This window comes from Hemitrygon akajei, chromosome 32 (assembly GCF_048418815.1).
Source record: "Hemitrygon akajei chromosome 32, sHemAka1.3, whole genome shotgun sequence".
In the NCBI taxonomy this organism is placed as follows: Eukaryota; Metazoa; Chordata; class Chondrichthyes; order Myliobatiformes; family Dasyatidae; genus Hemitrygon; species Hemitrygon akajei.
This window is the reverse complement of record NC_133155.1, coordinates 7,202,543-7,218,946: the sequence shown is the minus strand read 5'-3', so window position 1 is coordinate 7,218,946 and position 16,404 is coordinate 7,202,543. Positions and strand designations below refer to the sequence as shown.

The following is a 16,404-nucleotide window of genomic DNA, read 5'->3' as shown; positions in this document are numbered from 1 at the left end:
TGGGGGTGGGTGGGAGGGAGGGAGGAGACAATTCAACAATTGTTTTGCACCAGGGGTGCTGCTCAATCGGCTGAGTTCCTCCAGCAGATTAACTGCCATTAAGTATCTTAGTTACTTAAAATGGATCCTATATCATCATGAGGAGAGATCCTAGAACTACATGCACATTCTTACTGTGAGAATACTATTGTAGTTAGAGCCTTTTTCTATGTAAATAAGAACTTTATATATTGATATTTTTAATTGTAAAAAGAATATTTTGCATACAATTTTTTCAAATGTTTTATTTAAATAAATATTTAATTAAAGTTAATATAAGGAATTGAATTCTTGCTGTCACATATTCAATAGATTGTCACATATTTCAAAATACTTTACTGATTATTGCATCTGTTAGTCCTTGCATTTCTTTATGAATATTGATTATAATTTAAGTATTACATGTAAACAACTGAAAACTGGTGTTCAGCTAGAGATGAATACACACAGCAATGAGCGGTTCCTTTCCTATGCTACATATTGGTAATTCTTCCAGTTGCAAGAAAAAGTTTGTGAACCCTTTGCAATTACCTGGTTTTCTGCATTAATTACTCATAAAATGTGATGATCATCTAAGTCACAATAATAGACAAACACAATCTGCTTAAACTAATAACACACAAACAATTGTACTTCCCATTAATACTGAGTACACCATTTAAACAATCACAGACTAGATTCAAGAAGTATGTGAACCTCTGGGGTATTGCCTTCTACAAAATCTAGGTGCTCCAATCAATGAAATGAGATTGGAGGCGTGGTTTGGAGAGGTACCCTGCCCTATAAAAGACAAAGTCAGGTTACTGACAGAGCCTGCTCTTCGTAAGAAAGATCTCTTTATGTGCACCATGCCTCAATCAAAGTAACTTCCAGGGGACCTTAGAAGAACTTTTAATTGCAACTACTTGCATGGAGCCAGAAAAGGCTACAAAAGCATTTCTAAAGACCTGAGTGTTCATCAGTCCACAGTAAGAGAAATTGTTTACAAATGGAGGAAATTCAGTAATCTTGCTACTCTCCCTAGAAGTGGGCATCCTGTAAAGATCACACCAAGAGCACAATGTGCAATGCCGAAGAAGTAAAAAGGAACCCAACGGTAACAGCAAAAGACCTGCAAAAATCTGTAGAACTTGCTAAAGTCTCTGTTCAGGTGTCCACTGTAAGAAAAATACTGAACAAGAATGGTGTTTGTGGAAGGACACCACAGAGGAAACCACTGCTCCCCAACAACAAAAACATTTTATGACTAATTAATGCAGAAAAACAGGTAAATGCAAAGGGTTCACAAACTTTTTCTTGCAACTACTTGCTCAAAAAAAATTAAATAAACCATAAATTAAGATCTGCAATTCTGGTAAGTTTTGCAAAACTTAATACATTCCCAGGGTGGTGGGGTGCAGATGCAAATCTACCCAAGGAGGTCTAAGTTTCTCCTTCCCTCCACTAGCCTGCAGCTCACCCTTGGACAAGGTGCTTAGCCCCTGAGCAGGGTCACGTGAAACCATGAGAGTAGCTGCTGCATATCACAAGTCCTGGTTATGTGACCACTGACGCCAGGCAGACAATCTTTGAAGAGTATTGGTAATGGCTGGGGTCACCCGTCTTGTAAAGACACTGCCCAGAAGAAGGCAACGGCAAACCACTTCTGTAGAAAATACTGCCAAGAACAATCGTGGTCGTGGAAAAACCGTGACTGGCCACATTGTATGACACGACATAACGAATGAGTGGATGAATACATTCCCACTCACCTTATTCTCAAAAGAAAACTAATCTTAAAATACAACATACACAAAATGCTGGTGGAAAGGGTCTCGGCCCGAAACGTCAACAGCACTTCTCCCTATAGATGCTGCCTGGCCTGCTGCATTCCCCCAGCATTTTGTGTGTGTTGCTTGAATTTCCAGCATCTGCAGATTTCCTCGTATTTAATCTTAAAATACATTGGTTTTCAAGCAAAATAAAAGAAGACTCAGCTAGTAAAATATACATTATAAATTAAAACTGTATTCTAGAAGTTTACTAAAATTTGTTACCCAAGTTAAAATAATATGGTCAATTAAAAAATGATCAATACATTAAGCCCGTGAAAAGAAGAATAGTTAACTTCTCAGGGCAATGATCTTTCATCAGACCTCAGGTATTTAGTTTGTGCTGCCAGGAACCAGTCTACCTGGTAACCTCAGCCCAGAATTTGGAATAGAATATAGATTCCAAGAGTTAGCAATTGGCATACTTAACTGTAAACCATGTCTTATCGTCACTGTTGTAATGGAAGAACAACAACCAATTTGCATAATCAGCGACACACAAAGAGTAATGTAACAATGACCAAACAAACTTTTAACCATAGTGGGGGGGAAAAGCCATGAGCAATACCAGAACCAGGGACTAAACGGCTCAGCACAGCCTTCCCTTTATGATTATGGTCAAACTGGAAGATCAACAAGGATGGTAGAAAAAGCACCACGTGCCTAAAAAGATGAGGTACCTGCCTGGTGAAGATACAAATAGATTTCACACCTGTGCTGAACAGCAAAAATTGCACACAAGGACAGCTATGCAATTCAAAGTACATTTATTGTCAAAGTATGCATGCAGTATACAACTCTGAGATTCGACTTCCCCACAGACAGCCACAAAACAAAGAAAACCATGGAACCTGTTAAAAGAAAGACATCAAACCCCACCATGTGCAAAAAAAACCAAATCACAATATAGAACACAAAATCAGAAGAGTCCGGGCATATTCCGCTCGTGTTCCTCAGGTCGCCCTGATTCAAAATCGCCCAAAATAGCAACAAAAAATAGGAGCAGCCAGAAACACATCATAACGTGAACCACAGACTCCAATCCACAAACCGCAGCACCAGGACTTCAGCACTATCCTCCAACAGCATCGAGGGAGAGGGATGCCATTCGAATCCAGGGACCTTCCTCTAGGAGCAGTGAGTGAGAGAGAACATCACACACAGATACCTCCAGGTACCAGCCTGGTGAAGCTACAGCACAAATTTCACACCTGTACTGATCAGCAAAAACTGCACACAACAAAAGCTATGTGTTCCCCTCCTCAAAGGGTCATTATCAAAACTGCAGTCCTTTTGTAGTGATGGACATTACAATAAGATAATCAGTGTATTTCTCAGAAAGCCTTTGATGAAGTCCCACTTTATCTCTGTATCAGAACATTATGGATTCAGTACTTGACAAACATTCAGAATCAGGTTTATCAAATGCTGCAAGCATATTGTAATTTCAGACCGATATTCTAGCAGATGTACAGCCCCGGCATTATTCAAGTTTAATTGTCATTCAACCACATATGAATACAGCCAAATGAGACAAACACAGCACCAACAGTCACACACAGTACACATAACATGTACAGGATAGAAAGATACAGCCACTTGATAATGAGTTCAAACTCACCAGCCATCCCGGGGGGGGGGGGGGGGGGCAGAACTAACTGCAGGCTGGACGCCGCACCACACTGCCCCCTGGTGCCGACGCCTCCCTCCCAGCAGCTGTGAACAGGCGACACCGCAGCTTGGGGCCTAGTCCTCACACATCCAAGATTATCAGAGATACAATTATGTAATATATTTATATATCCCCTGAGCCTATTGCTCTGCCGAGCAAAGATGGGTGGGGGGACACTGTCCCCAGTGAAGCGCACAGGCTCCAATGATACCCATTATGAACGACCACTGTTTACCACCTCACCCTAAATGTCCTTGAGAATGGGGTCTGAACCACCACTTGGACCGCAGCTGTTTATGGCTGCATCCTGAATTACCATCTGAAAGATCCAGCATCCTCTTGATGCGAACAAGGTAACTGCAAAATAAAGATTTTTAAAGCGGTATAATGTTGTACCATGGATAGAACTAATAACCACTTCTGAGAGAGGAAAAGAATTAACACTTCAGATTAGGAACATTTCATTTGACATGTGGAAGAGTTGGAATCGCCGGTAAAAAGATGCTGCAAGCATATTCTAACTTTACTCCAATGTTAGTTGTTTTTTCTCTCTCTCCCTCACACACACATACATAATGTACTTATAAAGGCCTTGGCCTTGGCCTTGCCTGCTGACCACAGCCAGGACTCCGGCCATCCCAGTGCAGGTACCACTCTCCCCGGTCAAAACGGCGCATGCTCGGGAGCGCGGCCCGCGCATGCTCAGTCGCGCCGACACAGCCTGCGGCCTTGGTCCCGGTGGGGAGAGGGAGCGGTAGAGTGGTGGCTTCTGGCCGGTACGCGTGGGTCTGGAAAGCCTCTCAGTAGAGGAGGCTGTCTTTGGGGAAAAGCGGCTGTAAACCGGCTCGCCGGCGCTTTGATTGGACTCCCGAAGTCCGAGGGAAGGCAGCCAGTACGTGTCGGAGCGGCGGTGAGTCGGGACGCCCGCTCCCGGTGCCGAGCTGGGCGGCGAGTAACTCTTGGGAGTCCGTACAGTATCCAGTGATAACACTGCTCCTCAACGATATAAACAAAATACAGAGCAGCTTCAGCACGTGAGAAACGGAGTGAACCATTATTGATGCAGTCCTAACCTCAACATCATTTTCACATTTCCTTCCCCGATCTCCCTCTATTCCCCCGTACCTGATTCAGAGGTCTCGGCTGATCTGCCTTGAATATAAATTTAAATCGGTTTATTATTGCCACGTACTGAGATACAGTGGAAATACCGTTCTGTAGGTCATCACGTCAGTACCTTGAGAGAGGGGAAAAAACACGGAATAAAAGTTTTGTCGCTTTAGAGAAAAGTGCTTTTGTATCTTCTGCCCGATAGGAGGGGGGAGAAGAGAGTGTCTGGCATGGGTGCTGACCTTTGTTTATCTTTAAAACTTGGGGAGCGTCAAAAGTCATGCTGAATTTCTTTAGCCTCCTGAGGGAGTAGAGGTCCTGCAGCCACGGCCGGTCATCTGAGAAAGGGAATTCCAAAGCTCATGACCCTCTTTCTGAATTGAGAAGTCTGCCTCTTAATATTCTCTGTCTTAAATGGGCAATTATTATTGATCTGAAAAGTTGACAGTTTCCCTGTGTCTCATCTGCTAAATACCTGGGATTTTTGTTTTGCTTTCGTGTTATTCTAGAGATTTGTGGAAGAAACATTTGGTCTTGGGGAAAGCTGTAATGCAGTTTTGGAATGCTAGGCACATATTGAGGGCATTTTTCTGTCGTGTCTCTTGACAACTGTGTGCAAGACTTATACAGCTAGACCCTGCTTCCATTTTCCTTTCAGTCAGTGTATTCCTGATCGTGTCAACTGTGATATTGTACCTTCTGGTAAATTGTCACAATAAAATTTGAATGTGCTTTTTAGTCCAGCTACACCATTTATTGCACTGTCAGCAATGTACACTGGCTGGATATCTTCTGAATAGCTTCTCCCTGTTCCAGGTCTGTAGAGCTGTAATGAATCCTTGGAGATCCAAGTAGGATGGCAGAAGAAACCAAGCATTCCATGGTGATGTTTGGCCAGGTGGTTATTGGGCCACCTGGCTCGGGGAAGACCACGTACTGTGCAGGGATGCAAGAGTTTCTTTCTAAGCTAGGTCGCAAAGTTGCAGTGGTGAACCTTGACCCCGCCAACGATCTCATTCCTTACCAGTGTTCTGTGGACATTGCGGAACTGGTGAAACTCGACGACGTTATGGATGGGCTTGGGTTGGGCCCCAATGGAGGACTTATTTACTGCATGGAATACTTGGAGGCAAACCTGGATTGGCTGCAGGACAAGTTGGAACAGTTCAAGGACTGTTATTTCCTGTTTGACTGTCCTGGTCAGGTGGAACTGTACACGCACAACTGTTCCGTGAAAAACATCCTTGCACAATTAACCAAATGGAATGTCAGGGTGAGTTCACATTGTATGCAACAGACAGGTAATGCTTCTGTAGAGGAATCACCCAGTGCTTCAGAAGTGACCTTGAAATATCTGAAATGTTGTTGTTTTCCTGTTCACAGACACTGCCCATTACCACTTCTGCCTCTCAGCACAATGTCCTTCCTTCCCTTCCCGGAGGTCTGTTAGATTGCAGCTGGTCTCAAGCAACAGATGTTTAAAGGCCAGAGGCTTGGTTTGTGGTTCCTGGTTCAGTCAGACTCGTTGTATAGGACCCACTGTTTGTAGTCAATTTCCTGGGTTCTTATGCAGTCATACAGCACAGCAACAGGCCAAGAGACTGACTGATCCATACTAATCACATTTACCAGCACCCGGTCTGTGATCTACTCTGCCTTGGTAATTTAACTGTTTATTGAGTTACTTCTGAGAAGTTGTGAAGCTACTTGCTTCCACCAGCTTTTTAGATAGCAGGCATCCTCTAGGTCGGGGGATCCCAACCTTCTTGTATGCCATGGACCAAGGGATCTGTGGACCCAAAGTTGGGAACACCTGCTCTAGGCATACCGTAAATCTCTTACTTTAAACCTAAGCATTTTGGTCTTAGGTGCTTCTACAATGGGGGCAAGTTTCTTATTACCTGTCAGATGAATGCCACACATAGCTTGTGTAACCATCCCCCCCCCCCCCCCACTCAGCATCCTCCATTCCAAGGAAAACAACTCCACTTCATAACTGAAACATACCATCCCAGAATCTCCTCTATACCCTCTCCAGTGCAATCCTGTCTTTCCCGTAGGCTGGTTGACCAGAAATACACAATATTCTAGCTTGGCCTCTCAGGCCATCAGAGATCGGAGTTCAATTCTGACGTCGTCTGTAAGGAGTCTGTATGTCCTCACTGTGGATTTCCTCCAGGTGCTCCGGTTTCTTCCCACAGTCCAAAGACACACCTAGGTAGGTTAATTGGTCATTGTGAATTGTCCCATGATTAAGGCTAGGGTTAAATCGGACTCTGCTGGGCTCATGGGCTGGAAGGGCCTATTCCGCACTGTATCTCAATAAATAAAGTTACACCAAGACTTCCCTCTATTTATATTCTGTGCTCTGATTGATGAAGGCAACCATCCTATTTGCCTCTTCATCAGTGAGGTTTAGAGGCTAGAGGAAAGGTTGGGGATAAATTTTACAGACTGTTTAACCTATTTCTGGGTAGTAATGGATTTTAGATAATTGCTCTTTTTTCATTTTAATTGTGTTCCTACATTGGCCAAGGTCATTAATTTCCAATGTCTCCAAATACTACACATTCAGTATAAATTGGCTTACATGTGAGAGGATGTGTATTTGTGGTGAATTAATCTAAATATAAATGTGTTACAATAAGTCCTGATTTGCAAAAGATAGCTGCATGGATCTGAGGGGAAAGCATAAATTACTGACGGCATTAAGACTATTGGCAGTGACAAAAGCTGCACTGACATTCACCAATCTATAACTCCTCCATGTAAGTTCAGCTTATACATTGAAACATAGAAGCTGACAGGACCCTGAATCTGGCCAGAAACCTGTTCCCTAGTCTTCCCAACCCTGAACCCAGTTGTGTATTTCACTACTTAACAGTATTAGACATCAAATGCAATCCACCTCACCAGGCACCAAGAAACATACTCTCAGTAATACACAGCCAGTTTACAAGTAAGCTGGTAGTCAGTAAATAACAAGAAATTAGGTTATTTTTAAATTGTAGAGCAGATACATCATCAGAGATCGCCACCACCCAGATCATGCTGTCTTCTTGCTGCTGCTATCAGGTAGAAGGTACAAGAACTTCAGGACTTGCACCACCAGGTTCACGAACAGTTACTACCCCTCAACTATCAGGCTCTTGAACAAAAGGGGATAACTACACTTACTTGCCCATCCATTGAGATGTTCCCATAACCAATGATCTCACTTTAAGAACTCTATCACATTATCTCAAGTTTTTGTTATTTAGTGCAATTTATTTGCACAGTTTATTGCTATCTGCACTCTGGTTGATCTTTTATTGATCCTGTTATAGTTACTATTTTATAGATTTGCTGAGTATGCCCGCAGGAAAATGAATCTCATTGTACCTGGTGTCATATCTGTACTTTGATAAGAACATTTACTTTGAAATTTGACTTTAACTTTAAGATCCCACAAAACGGGAACATGAGTCAGCCTGGGGAAATGTGCTTTGAGGCCCAGAAGTTAGGAATGCACACTGAGCCCAGTAAGGAAATGGTGTATTAACCTTGTGTAAATATGCTGTGTTGTTGTCTTATAGTTAACAGCTGTTCACTTGGTGGATTCTCATTACTGCACTGATCCAGCAAAGTTTATCTCCGTTCTCTGCACATCCTTGTCCACGATGCTGCACGTGGAGCTGCCTCATGTTAACGTCCTCTCCAAAATGGATCTTATCGAAAAGTTTGGGAAACTAGGTAAGGTTATTTGGCCCCTGAGCCTGCGGTAGGAAGGACCGTGGCTCTGGAGTTAATATCAAACTGTAAAGTGCTCCTTGAATTTAACTCTGGGTCCAGAGTTCAGCCTTTAATTTCTGAAATTGATTACTGACCATCAGGAATATATTGATTTCTGTTAATTCAATAATTATATCAATGTGATTCATGACAAATGCATCACTGTAACATCGAAACAGCGAGCTGTTGGTCACTGTTGCAGGAGCAATATCTCTCTCCCTCACTAGTGAGAGAGAGCCTGTCTGAGATGTCCAAGTGTTGGGATGGACATGGTCTCTGGGGGCGGGGGCTTTGCTGTTGTTTGCATGGCGGACAGTGGGAGGTTGATGCTTTTGCTGCTGCCTGTGCAGGGGTTGGGGGGGCTGGTTTTGGGGTTCTAACATTTTCTGTTGATCATTCTTTGGGGTTTTTTCTGTTTCATTGATGTCTGCAAAGAGTAAGAATTTCAGGTTGTATACTGTATACATTCCCTGATATTCGTGGATGTCTGTGAAGAGTAAGAATTTCAGGTTGTATCCTGTATACATTCCCTGATATTCGTGGATGTGAAAAGTAAGGATTTCAGGTTGTATACTGTATACATTCCCTGATATTCGTGGATGTGAAGAGTAAGAATTTCAGGTTGTATACTGTATACATTCCCTGATATTTGTGGATGTGAAGAGTAAGAATTTCATGTTGTATACTGAATACATTCTCTGATAGTCGTGGATGTTAAGAGTAAGAATTTCAGGTTGTATACTGTTTACATTCTTTGATATTTGAGGATGTGAAGAGTAAGAATTTCAGGTTGTATACTGTATACATTCTCTGATATTAAATTGAACCATTGAACTGTTGTAATAGAGAAGGTGACTTCACAGGAGCAAAAGGTTATCACATACGTGGACATTCACTTTGGCTGTGTGTTTTTAAGCATTTAACCTGGAATATTACACTGAAGTATTGGATCTCTCTTACCTGCTGGATCACTTGGTCAAAGACCCTTTTTTCAAAAACTTTCGACGATTAAACAAGAAGCTTGTAGAAGTGATTCAAGATTACAGCCTGGTCTCCTTTATCCCTCTTAATGTGCAGGTGAGTGCCTATCCACTAACAGATCGCCAGCAGCACCAAGGGGTTAATTATTATTTGAGGATATTGCAGATGATTGAGGAAACAGGTATTGGGATTATTGGGCACATATTAAGTATTAGGATTTATAGAGTGATGATGGGTATGTATTGTGCAAAAAAGCTCATTGTATGATTGTGAGGGGTTTTGTCATAGGCTTGAGTGTATGTTCAAAGTAAATTTATTATCAATGTACATATATGTCTCCACATACAACCTTGAGATTCATTGTCTTGTGGGCATACTCAATAAATCCATAAAATAATAATCATAATAGAATCAATGAAACTTAGATGTTCAACCAATGTGCAAAAGACAGTAAATATTGAGAACATGAGATATATCAAGGAAAATAAGTCTTTGAAAGTGAAGGTTGAAGGGAGTTGGTGTGAGTTCTGAGGTTCCTGTACCTGCTTCCTTGTGGCAGCAGTGAGAAGAGAGCATGACCTGGATGGTGGGGGCCTCGATGATGCTTTCCTACAACAATGTTTCGTGTTTGTGCTTAATGGTCAGGTGGCCTTTACCCGTGATGGACTGGGCATGTCCACTACTTTTTGTAGGATTTTCTGTTCAAGGGCATTGGGGTTTCCAGGCCAGGCTGTGATACAGCCTGTTAATATATTCTTCACCATAAGTCTATAGAATTTTGTCAAAGTCTGTGAATGTATTAAGAAGTAAGGAATATGGAAAGTAAATATGGGGTGGGAATAGCTTGCAAAGAGAAATTACAACCGAAAGATCGAGTATATCATATACACAGTTAATTTTTCAAGTTGATGACCATTGATCAGAATTCCCTGTACTGAAATATCGCCTTACTGTTAAATATTTTTCCTAATCTCTAGTTTTATTTTGGATTTAATCCACAGGTTTGATATATGCAAATATACAGGTGTAATGAGAAGCACAGATACGATAATGAGAAAGTATAATACTGAGCTGAGTGAATTTTTAGGTTTCAGTGTGAGGATATATCAAATGTTTCTTTAAGGCGATTAGCTGCACATTGATATTTGAAAGATCGACCTGATCTCTTCCATAGGATAAAGAAACAATGAAGCAAGTAATGAAAGCTGTTGATAAAGCAAATGGATATTGTTTTGGGAACTCCGAGCAAAGAACTTTGGAGGCTATGATGTCTGCAGCAGTGGGAGCAGATTTCTATTTCAACAAGTATCCTTTTCAAAGACAATTTACTCGGGACTGTTGTGTTTCAGACCAGCAGGGCAATCTGGTCTCTATCCTTTCCCTTTCCCCACTTCCACTTCCTGCTCCTTGCCTCTATATTGCTCCTGTGAGCATTATAATTAATACATTAAATTATTTAAAGTAAAATTATTATCAAAGTACATCCCGAGATTCATTTTCTTGCAGCCATTCACAGAAAATAGGAGAAACACAACAGAAGCAACAAACGACCACTCCCAACAGGATGGGAAAAACAACCAATATGCAAAAGACCACAAAATGTGTAAATACACAAAGAAAGGAAAATTAATTGATTAATTAATGTGTATTTGCTGAATTTCCAAAATCTTTTTCCTTAGCTATAAATAGATCCATGGATGCCCAAGAGAAATACACAAGATCCGTTGAAGAGGATATGGAGGAGGAGATGAGGCAGTTTTCCACCCGAATGCAAAATTCCAGACAGTGTGATTCCACTCACTGAATGCAATGGAAGCTACCCCTTTGGTGATGAGAGACTGGCCAAGAGGATAGCTCACAGCATGCTTGCTGCTTCCAGATGTGGGAGGAGTTGCTGTTCTCAACTTTATTGCAATTGGGGCTTGGGATCACCTACTGATCATTTTTAACCAAGCAGACCAGGCAGCATGTTTTTTTTAAAGGTTTTTTTTTGTGAATTTGATCTTTTTATTGTCTCCTGTTCTTTCACTGTATTTAATAAAGATATTTAGTTTCTGTATGTTCTGCTCCTCCAGATCATTAACATGACATCTTTTTAGAGATTCACTAGATCTGCAGAATCATTCATGCCAGGTTTACTGCTGTTGATTACATGGTTACTTTGCAGCCTCTAGCATCAATCTTTTAAAGGAATCCAAAAGCAAACCATTTGGTCAAGGTTCTTCTATACTGTATGAGATTCCATATTACTATATCCAATTTAATTTTATCCAGTGCACAATAGAATAGACCTTTCTGGCCCTTCATGTTGCACTGTCCAGCAATCATCTGATTTAATCCTGGCCTAATCATGGGACAATTCACAATGACCAGTTAACCTACCAACTGGTATGTCTTTGGACTGAGGGAGGAAACCCACGTGGTCACGCGAGAATGTAGAAACTCCTTAATGACAGCAGCAGGAATTGAACCCAGGGAGCTTGTACTGTAATCATTGAGCTGTACCACTACGCGACTATGCCACTGGTAATGACCAGCACACTTATAACTCTGTGGAGTCAATGGCAATGAAACTCAATTGAAGGAATCAGCGACATAATGTTTCTTTCATTTGTAGGAATTGGCAATCCTGAATGAGACAGGCTGGCTGAGTATTCTTCATTTTATATTCCAAACGGCTTGGTTAGTATTGAAGCCATCTGCCTTGTAGAAACATAAATGTAGAAGGTTTTGACTTATTTCCAAGCACTGTGGAGAATCTGGCAACCACAGTATTCCAAGGTGTTTAATGTGGTTGGTCCAGTGGTGGAATTCTAGTCACCTTGGTTCAGTCCTGACCTCTGTGTGGAGAAGCACATTTCCATCATAATGACACGGTTTCCTCCAATATCCTAAACGTGTGTGGCTGGGTAGAAATAATTGGCCATTGTAAATTGTCAATTATTGTGTGAGTGGTAGAATCTGGCAAGGGAGGGGGTATGATGGAGAACTGGTTACACAGAAAATTAGTAGAGGAGTGAGATTGTTTGTGAATCGGCATGAATTTGATGGACCAAATGGCCTCCTATGTTGTAAGGAAATATGGAAGGTGATGTGGCTGATTAAAACAGCCACACGAAAACTGTAACTGAGTAATTTAAGCCTTTAATCACACAGCAGACCTCCAAGAGAGAGAATCTCAGTCTCGATACAATGTTATAATTTAACACAAAGATGATAATAAACAATTAACTAGTTTCAATTGCTATAATCCCCTTCTTTAACACTTAAAATATAGTCAGGTAAATTTACAGAGTTATATATTTATAATGGTAGTACATCACAACTAGCAGAACTGCTTTGAATATTCAGTATTGGTGTTTTGTTTGAAAAGCCTGTGAGTACAAATTCCAGACACCTAAAATACTTAGACCCTTTTACAGTGTTGAGGGATAGTTTCATGAATATACAACTATACAGAAAGTGAAATAACAAAACAGTCCTGCCTTAGACTGTCACAAACACAAGAGAATCTGCAGATGCTGAAAATCCAAAGCAACAAGTACAAAAATGCTGGAGGAACACAGCAGGTCAGGCAGCATCTATGGAAAAGAGTGAACAATTGATTCTTTGGGCCGAGGCCTTTCTTCAGGTCCTGATGAAGGGTCTCGGCCCAAAGTGGTGACTGTTTACTCTTTTCCACTGATACTGCCTGGCCTGCTGAGTTCCTCTAGCATTTTGTGCGTGCTGTCTTGAACAGTGCCCTAAGGTAAACCTTTAATAATATGCTAATAGCAGGAATGAACTTTTTATTTGTATAGCGATACAGTAGAGAGAGCCACACTGACCCAGCAACCCCCGATTAACCCTAACCTAATAATGGGACAATTTACAAAGGCCACATAACCCACCCGGTACGTCTTTGAACTATGGGAGGAAACCAGAGGACCCAGGAAAAACCCAGGCATTCCACTGGGCAGATATCCAGGGACTCCTTACAGAACGGTGTCAGAATTGAACCACAAACTCCGGGAAGCCACAAGCTGTAATTGTCTTTCCTGACGTAGTTTCAATGGGACAAATTCAGAATGTCCCACACCCAATGATTGCTTTCACTGGCCACAAAGTATCAGTTGGAAGTTAAATTTTTATTTACAATTTTTCTGAAAACTGGCTCTTAGTTTATCCATGATTATGCTATCCATAACTTCATAATTCCAAATGATCCCTAACAAGGCAGATAACGTAATCTGGAGCTGCTGTTTGGATATCATACATGTGTATGGTAGAGTTCTGCTGTCACATAAACTGAAAATCTGACCTAGATGCTTAAAATTCTTTCCATACTTGACCTGCCTGCAGATATTTGCAGACGAGAGGGAAAAGACTTGTTTGTGCAGCATAGAGTTATATTTAATTGAGAAGGGAAAACACGTGCCAGTATTAGTTTTCAGATTAAGTACAGAGCCCAACTGCTATGGCACACTTGACTGTCCCAAATCTGAATGAAAGTAAGAAGCAAGCAAGAGGCCATTCCTTAAGATCATGATTGATCTTCTGCCTCAACAATATCTTTCTGCCCTGTTTCCTTTTCCCTTGATTCCTACACTATTCAGAAATCTGTAATACACTTAGTAACTGAGATTCCTTGGCACTCAGGGTAGAGAATTTCGAAGATTCACTACCTTTTGTATAGAAAAATTCCCTTTGACTTCAGTCCTAAATAATGCATCACTTATTGTTTCTCTAACTCCTTGACTTAGCCTTCTCAGTCAGTAAAAATGTTCTCTCTGAATTACTACTGAAAAGCCCTTTGAAAATCTTGCAGCTTTCAATTATATCACCTTTTGTGCTTCTGAGTTCTATAGGGTTTAGAGGTCTAGTCTACCAATCTGTTTCCTGCTAATAGACCAGCCATCCTAGGAATTACTCTCAAAAGCAATAGATCCTTCATTTAAGCACACACAAAATGCTGGAGGAACTCAGTAGGCCAGGCAGCATCTATGGGAATGAATATATAGTATAGTCGACATTTCAGGCCAAGAGCCTATGGGGCTGATGATCATTCATTGAGTGTGGGCTAATGAGAAAAAGTAGAACTTATTTAAGTTGCCTAACTTAAATCCAACACACATATCTGGATCCTTGTGTTCTTTTGTGGTAGCATTTGGTACAATATCTGAGAAGTTAAAGCACAGTCACTTGTGCCCTACTTCACATCGAGAATCATGTCCAGTATGACTGGAAAGCTGATGACCCTACCTTGTATGTGACCTAAATCACCAGCAGAACTCTGTTGCTCCCAGGAGCTCACAGAGCGTTATCCCTGGCCCTGGTACTTCAGGGGGCAGCAGGCAAGAGAAAATGGCCTCTTTCATTTTAAAAGTTTCACCTTATTTTACAGCTATTTTTAAATAGTTTCTAACCCAAATTCCTGGATAGCAGATCAAAAAGTGGTAGGAGAGGAAAGAAGATAACCCATTTGGTCCACTTGTTATGTGCCGCATTGTGGGTGATCGTGGTGCTTCAATGATTTACAAGACGGGTGACCCCAGCCGTTATCAATACTCTTCAGAGATTGTCCGCTTGGTGTCAGTGCTCGTGTAACCAGGACTTGTGATATGCACCACCTGCTCCCATGGCTTCACATGACCCTGATTTGGGGGCATTTTTGTAAAGTGTTTCAGTAAATCTGAGGAATGGTCTATGTAAGAAGTGTTCACTTTGGATTCCTTGTGGGTCAATAGTGAGTAGGTAATGAACGGTATTAGGATGTGATTGCTGGCAGTTGGGAATAGTAATTTCACTTGGGGCATTCTGAGAGAAGCTATATAACCAAAGGGTTAGATCATCATTGCTCATGGTGGAGAGTGATGATTAGGTCTGCTTGGGTATGGGGGAATTGAATACATCTTCACTAAACAAACTGGGGTGCTGCATCCACATCTCAAAGTACATTTGTTATCGAAGTATATACAACCCTGAGATCTGACTCCATAGAGACAGCCACAAAACAAACCCAATAGAACTCATTTTTAAAAAGACCATCAACGTGCAGGGAAAAAAGGAACCAAATCATGCAAACAAAAAAAAAGTAAGCAAATCAGAACTGAAGTTCACAAACGTGAGTCCACAGCCACAAAGTCATTCATCATTACAGCTGATCCAGGAGCCCATTTGCTGCAGACCAGAGCCTCCGTTCAGCCTGTCTCTCACCTCCAGCCCCAACACCCTGACCTTTACAATCCGTCCCAGTGCTTAAATCGTTGAAGCCTTGGGTTGTTCCTCACTCTCAGACATGGGCCCTGCTGCCCCGATATGCTTCAGGCCCAGGTCCTGCCACCTGCATTTGACCCATACCCAACCCCTCCAATTCAGCCCAGGCATAAATCAGTCAAACCTTGGATCTCATCTCGCTCTCGACTCTGTATTACCTCCATTCACCTTGATTCTGCCGCATTGAATCGCTTCCAAGACTGCTCCAGCAACAGTCAAACATTGGTTCATTCAGTTAAGAAGTCCAAAAGCACAGTAAGGTTGATCTAAACACCATAAATTACCATAATAAACAGCTCAATCCTTTATTCTGTAGCATAACTGGTGATATGAGCAGGGGTTCTCAGGTAAGCCAATGTAGGGACTACAAACTTCAATAGATGCAGCAGAAGCTGCCTGGCAGGTGGGTGGCTTGTGAGGTGGTGCTTTCCTCTCCCTGAGCTTCTGCCTGTCCTAATACATGCACTCAGGAATCTCTAAGCCTTCCCAAATACTCCTGCTCCATTTTAGTGTTCTTAGACCCCAGGACTCTCAAGAATCCATTGGGTTGTTACATTTTTTTCAAGGAGGCTTTGACAAGGTCCTTGAATATTTTTCTGTCTATCAATTACACTGCATGACAGTTTGGAAAGAAAGTACTGATTAAGTGGGTAACAGATATATATGTATATGTATATACACACACACACACACACATAGACACTGTGTGTATGTGTGTGTATATATATATATAAACATTTAGATGAGGGGTGCCAAAATAGGGAG

General features: G+C 41.6%; 1 protein-coding gene and 1 long non-coding RNA gene across 6 annotated transcripts in view; one reads left to right on the top strand and one right to left on the bottom strand.

Moving 5' to 3' along the window:
- Positions 1–3,540: 3,540 nt before the first annotated feature.
- LOC140719721 (uncharacterized) lies at positions 3,541–5,368 on the bottom strand. The gene is made up of 3 exons (XR_012096982.1): positions 4,875–5,368; positions 4,648–4,759; positions 3,541–3,879 (listed from the first exon to the last, which is right to left on the bottom strand). It is a non-coding gene; the product is annotated as an uncharacterized lncRNA (long non-coding RNA).
- The window catches only part of gpn2 (GPN-loop GTPase 2), a 189,367-nt gene continuing 177,184 nt past the window's right edge, over positions 4,222–16,404 (top strand). Inside the window, exons 1-6 of one of the 5 annotated variants that reach the window (XM_073034536.1) lie at positions 4,222–4,298; positions 5,449–5,905; positions 8,208–8,364; positions 9,320–9,480; positions 10,559–10,689; positions 11,074–11,443. In XM_073034536.1, the coding sequence (XP_072890637.1) occupies positions 5,489–5,905; positions 8,208–8,364; positions 9,320–9,480; positions 10,559–10,689; positions 11,074–11,188 (981 nt within the window). In that variant the 5' untranslated portion in view covers positions 4,222–4,298; positions 5,449–5,488 and the 3' untranslated portion in view covers positions 11,189–11,443. The other 4 variants (XM_073034537.1, XM_073034534.1, XM_073034535.1 and 1 more) reach the window with 4 other exon arrangements.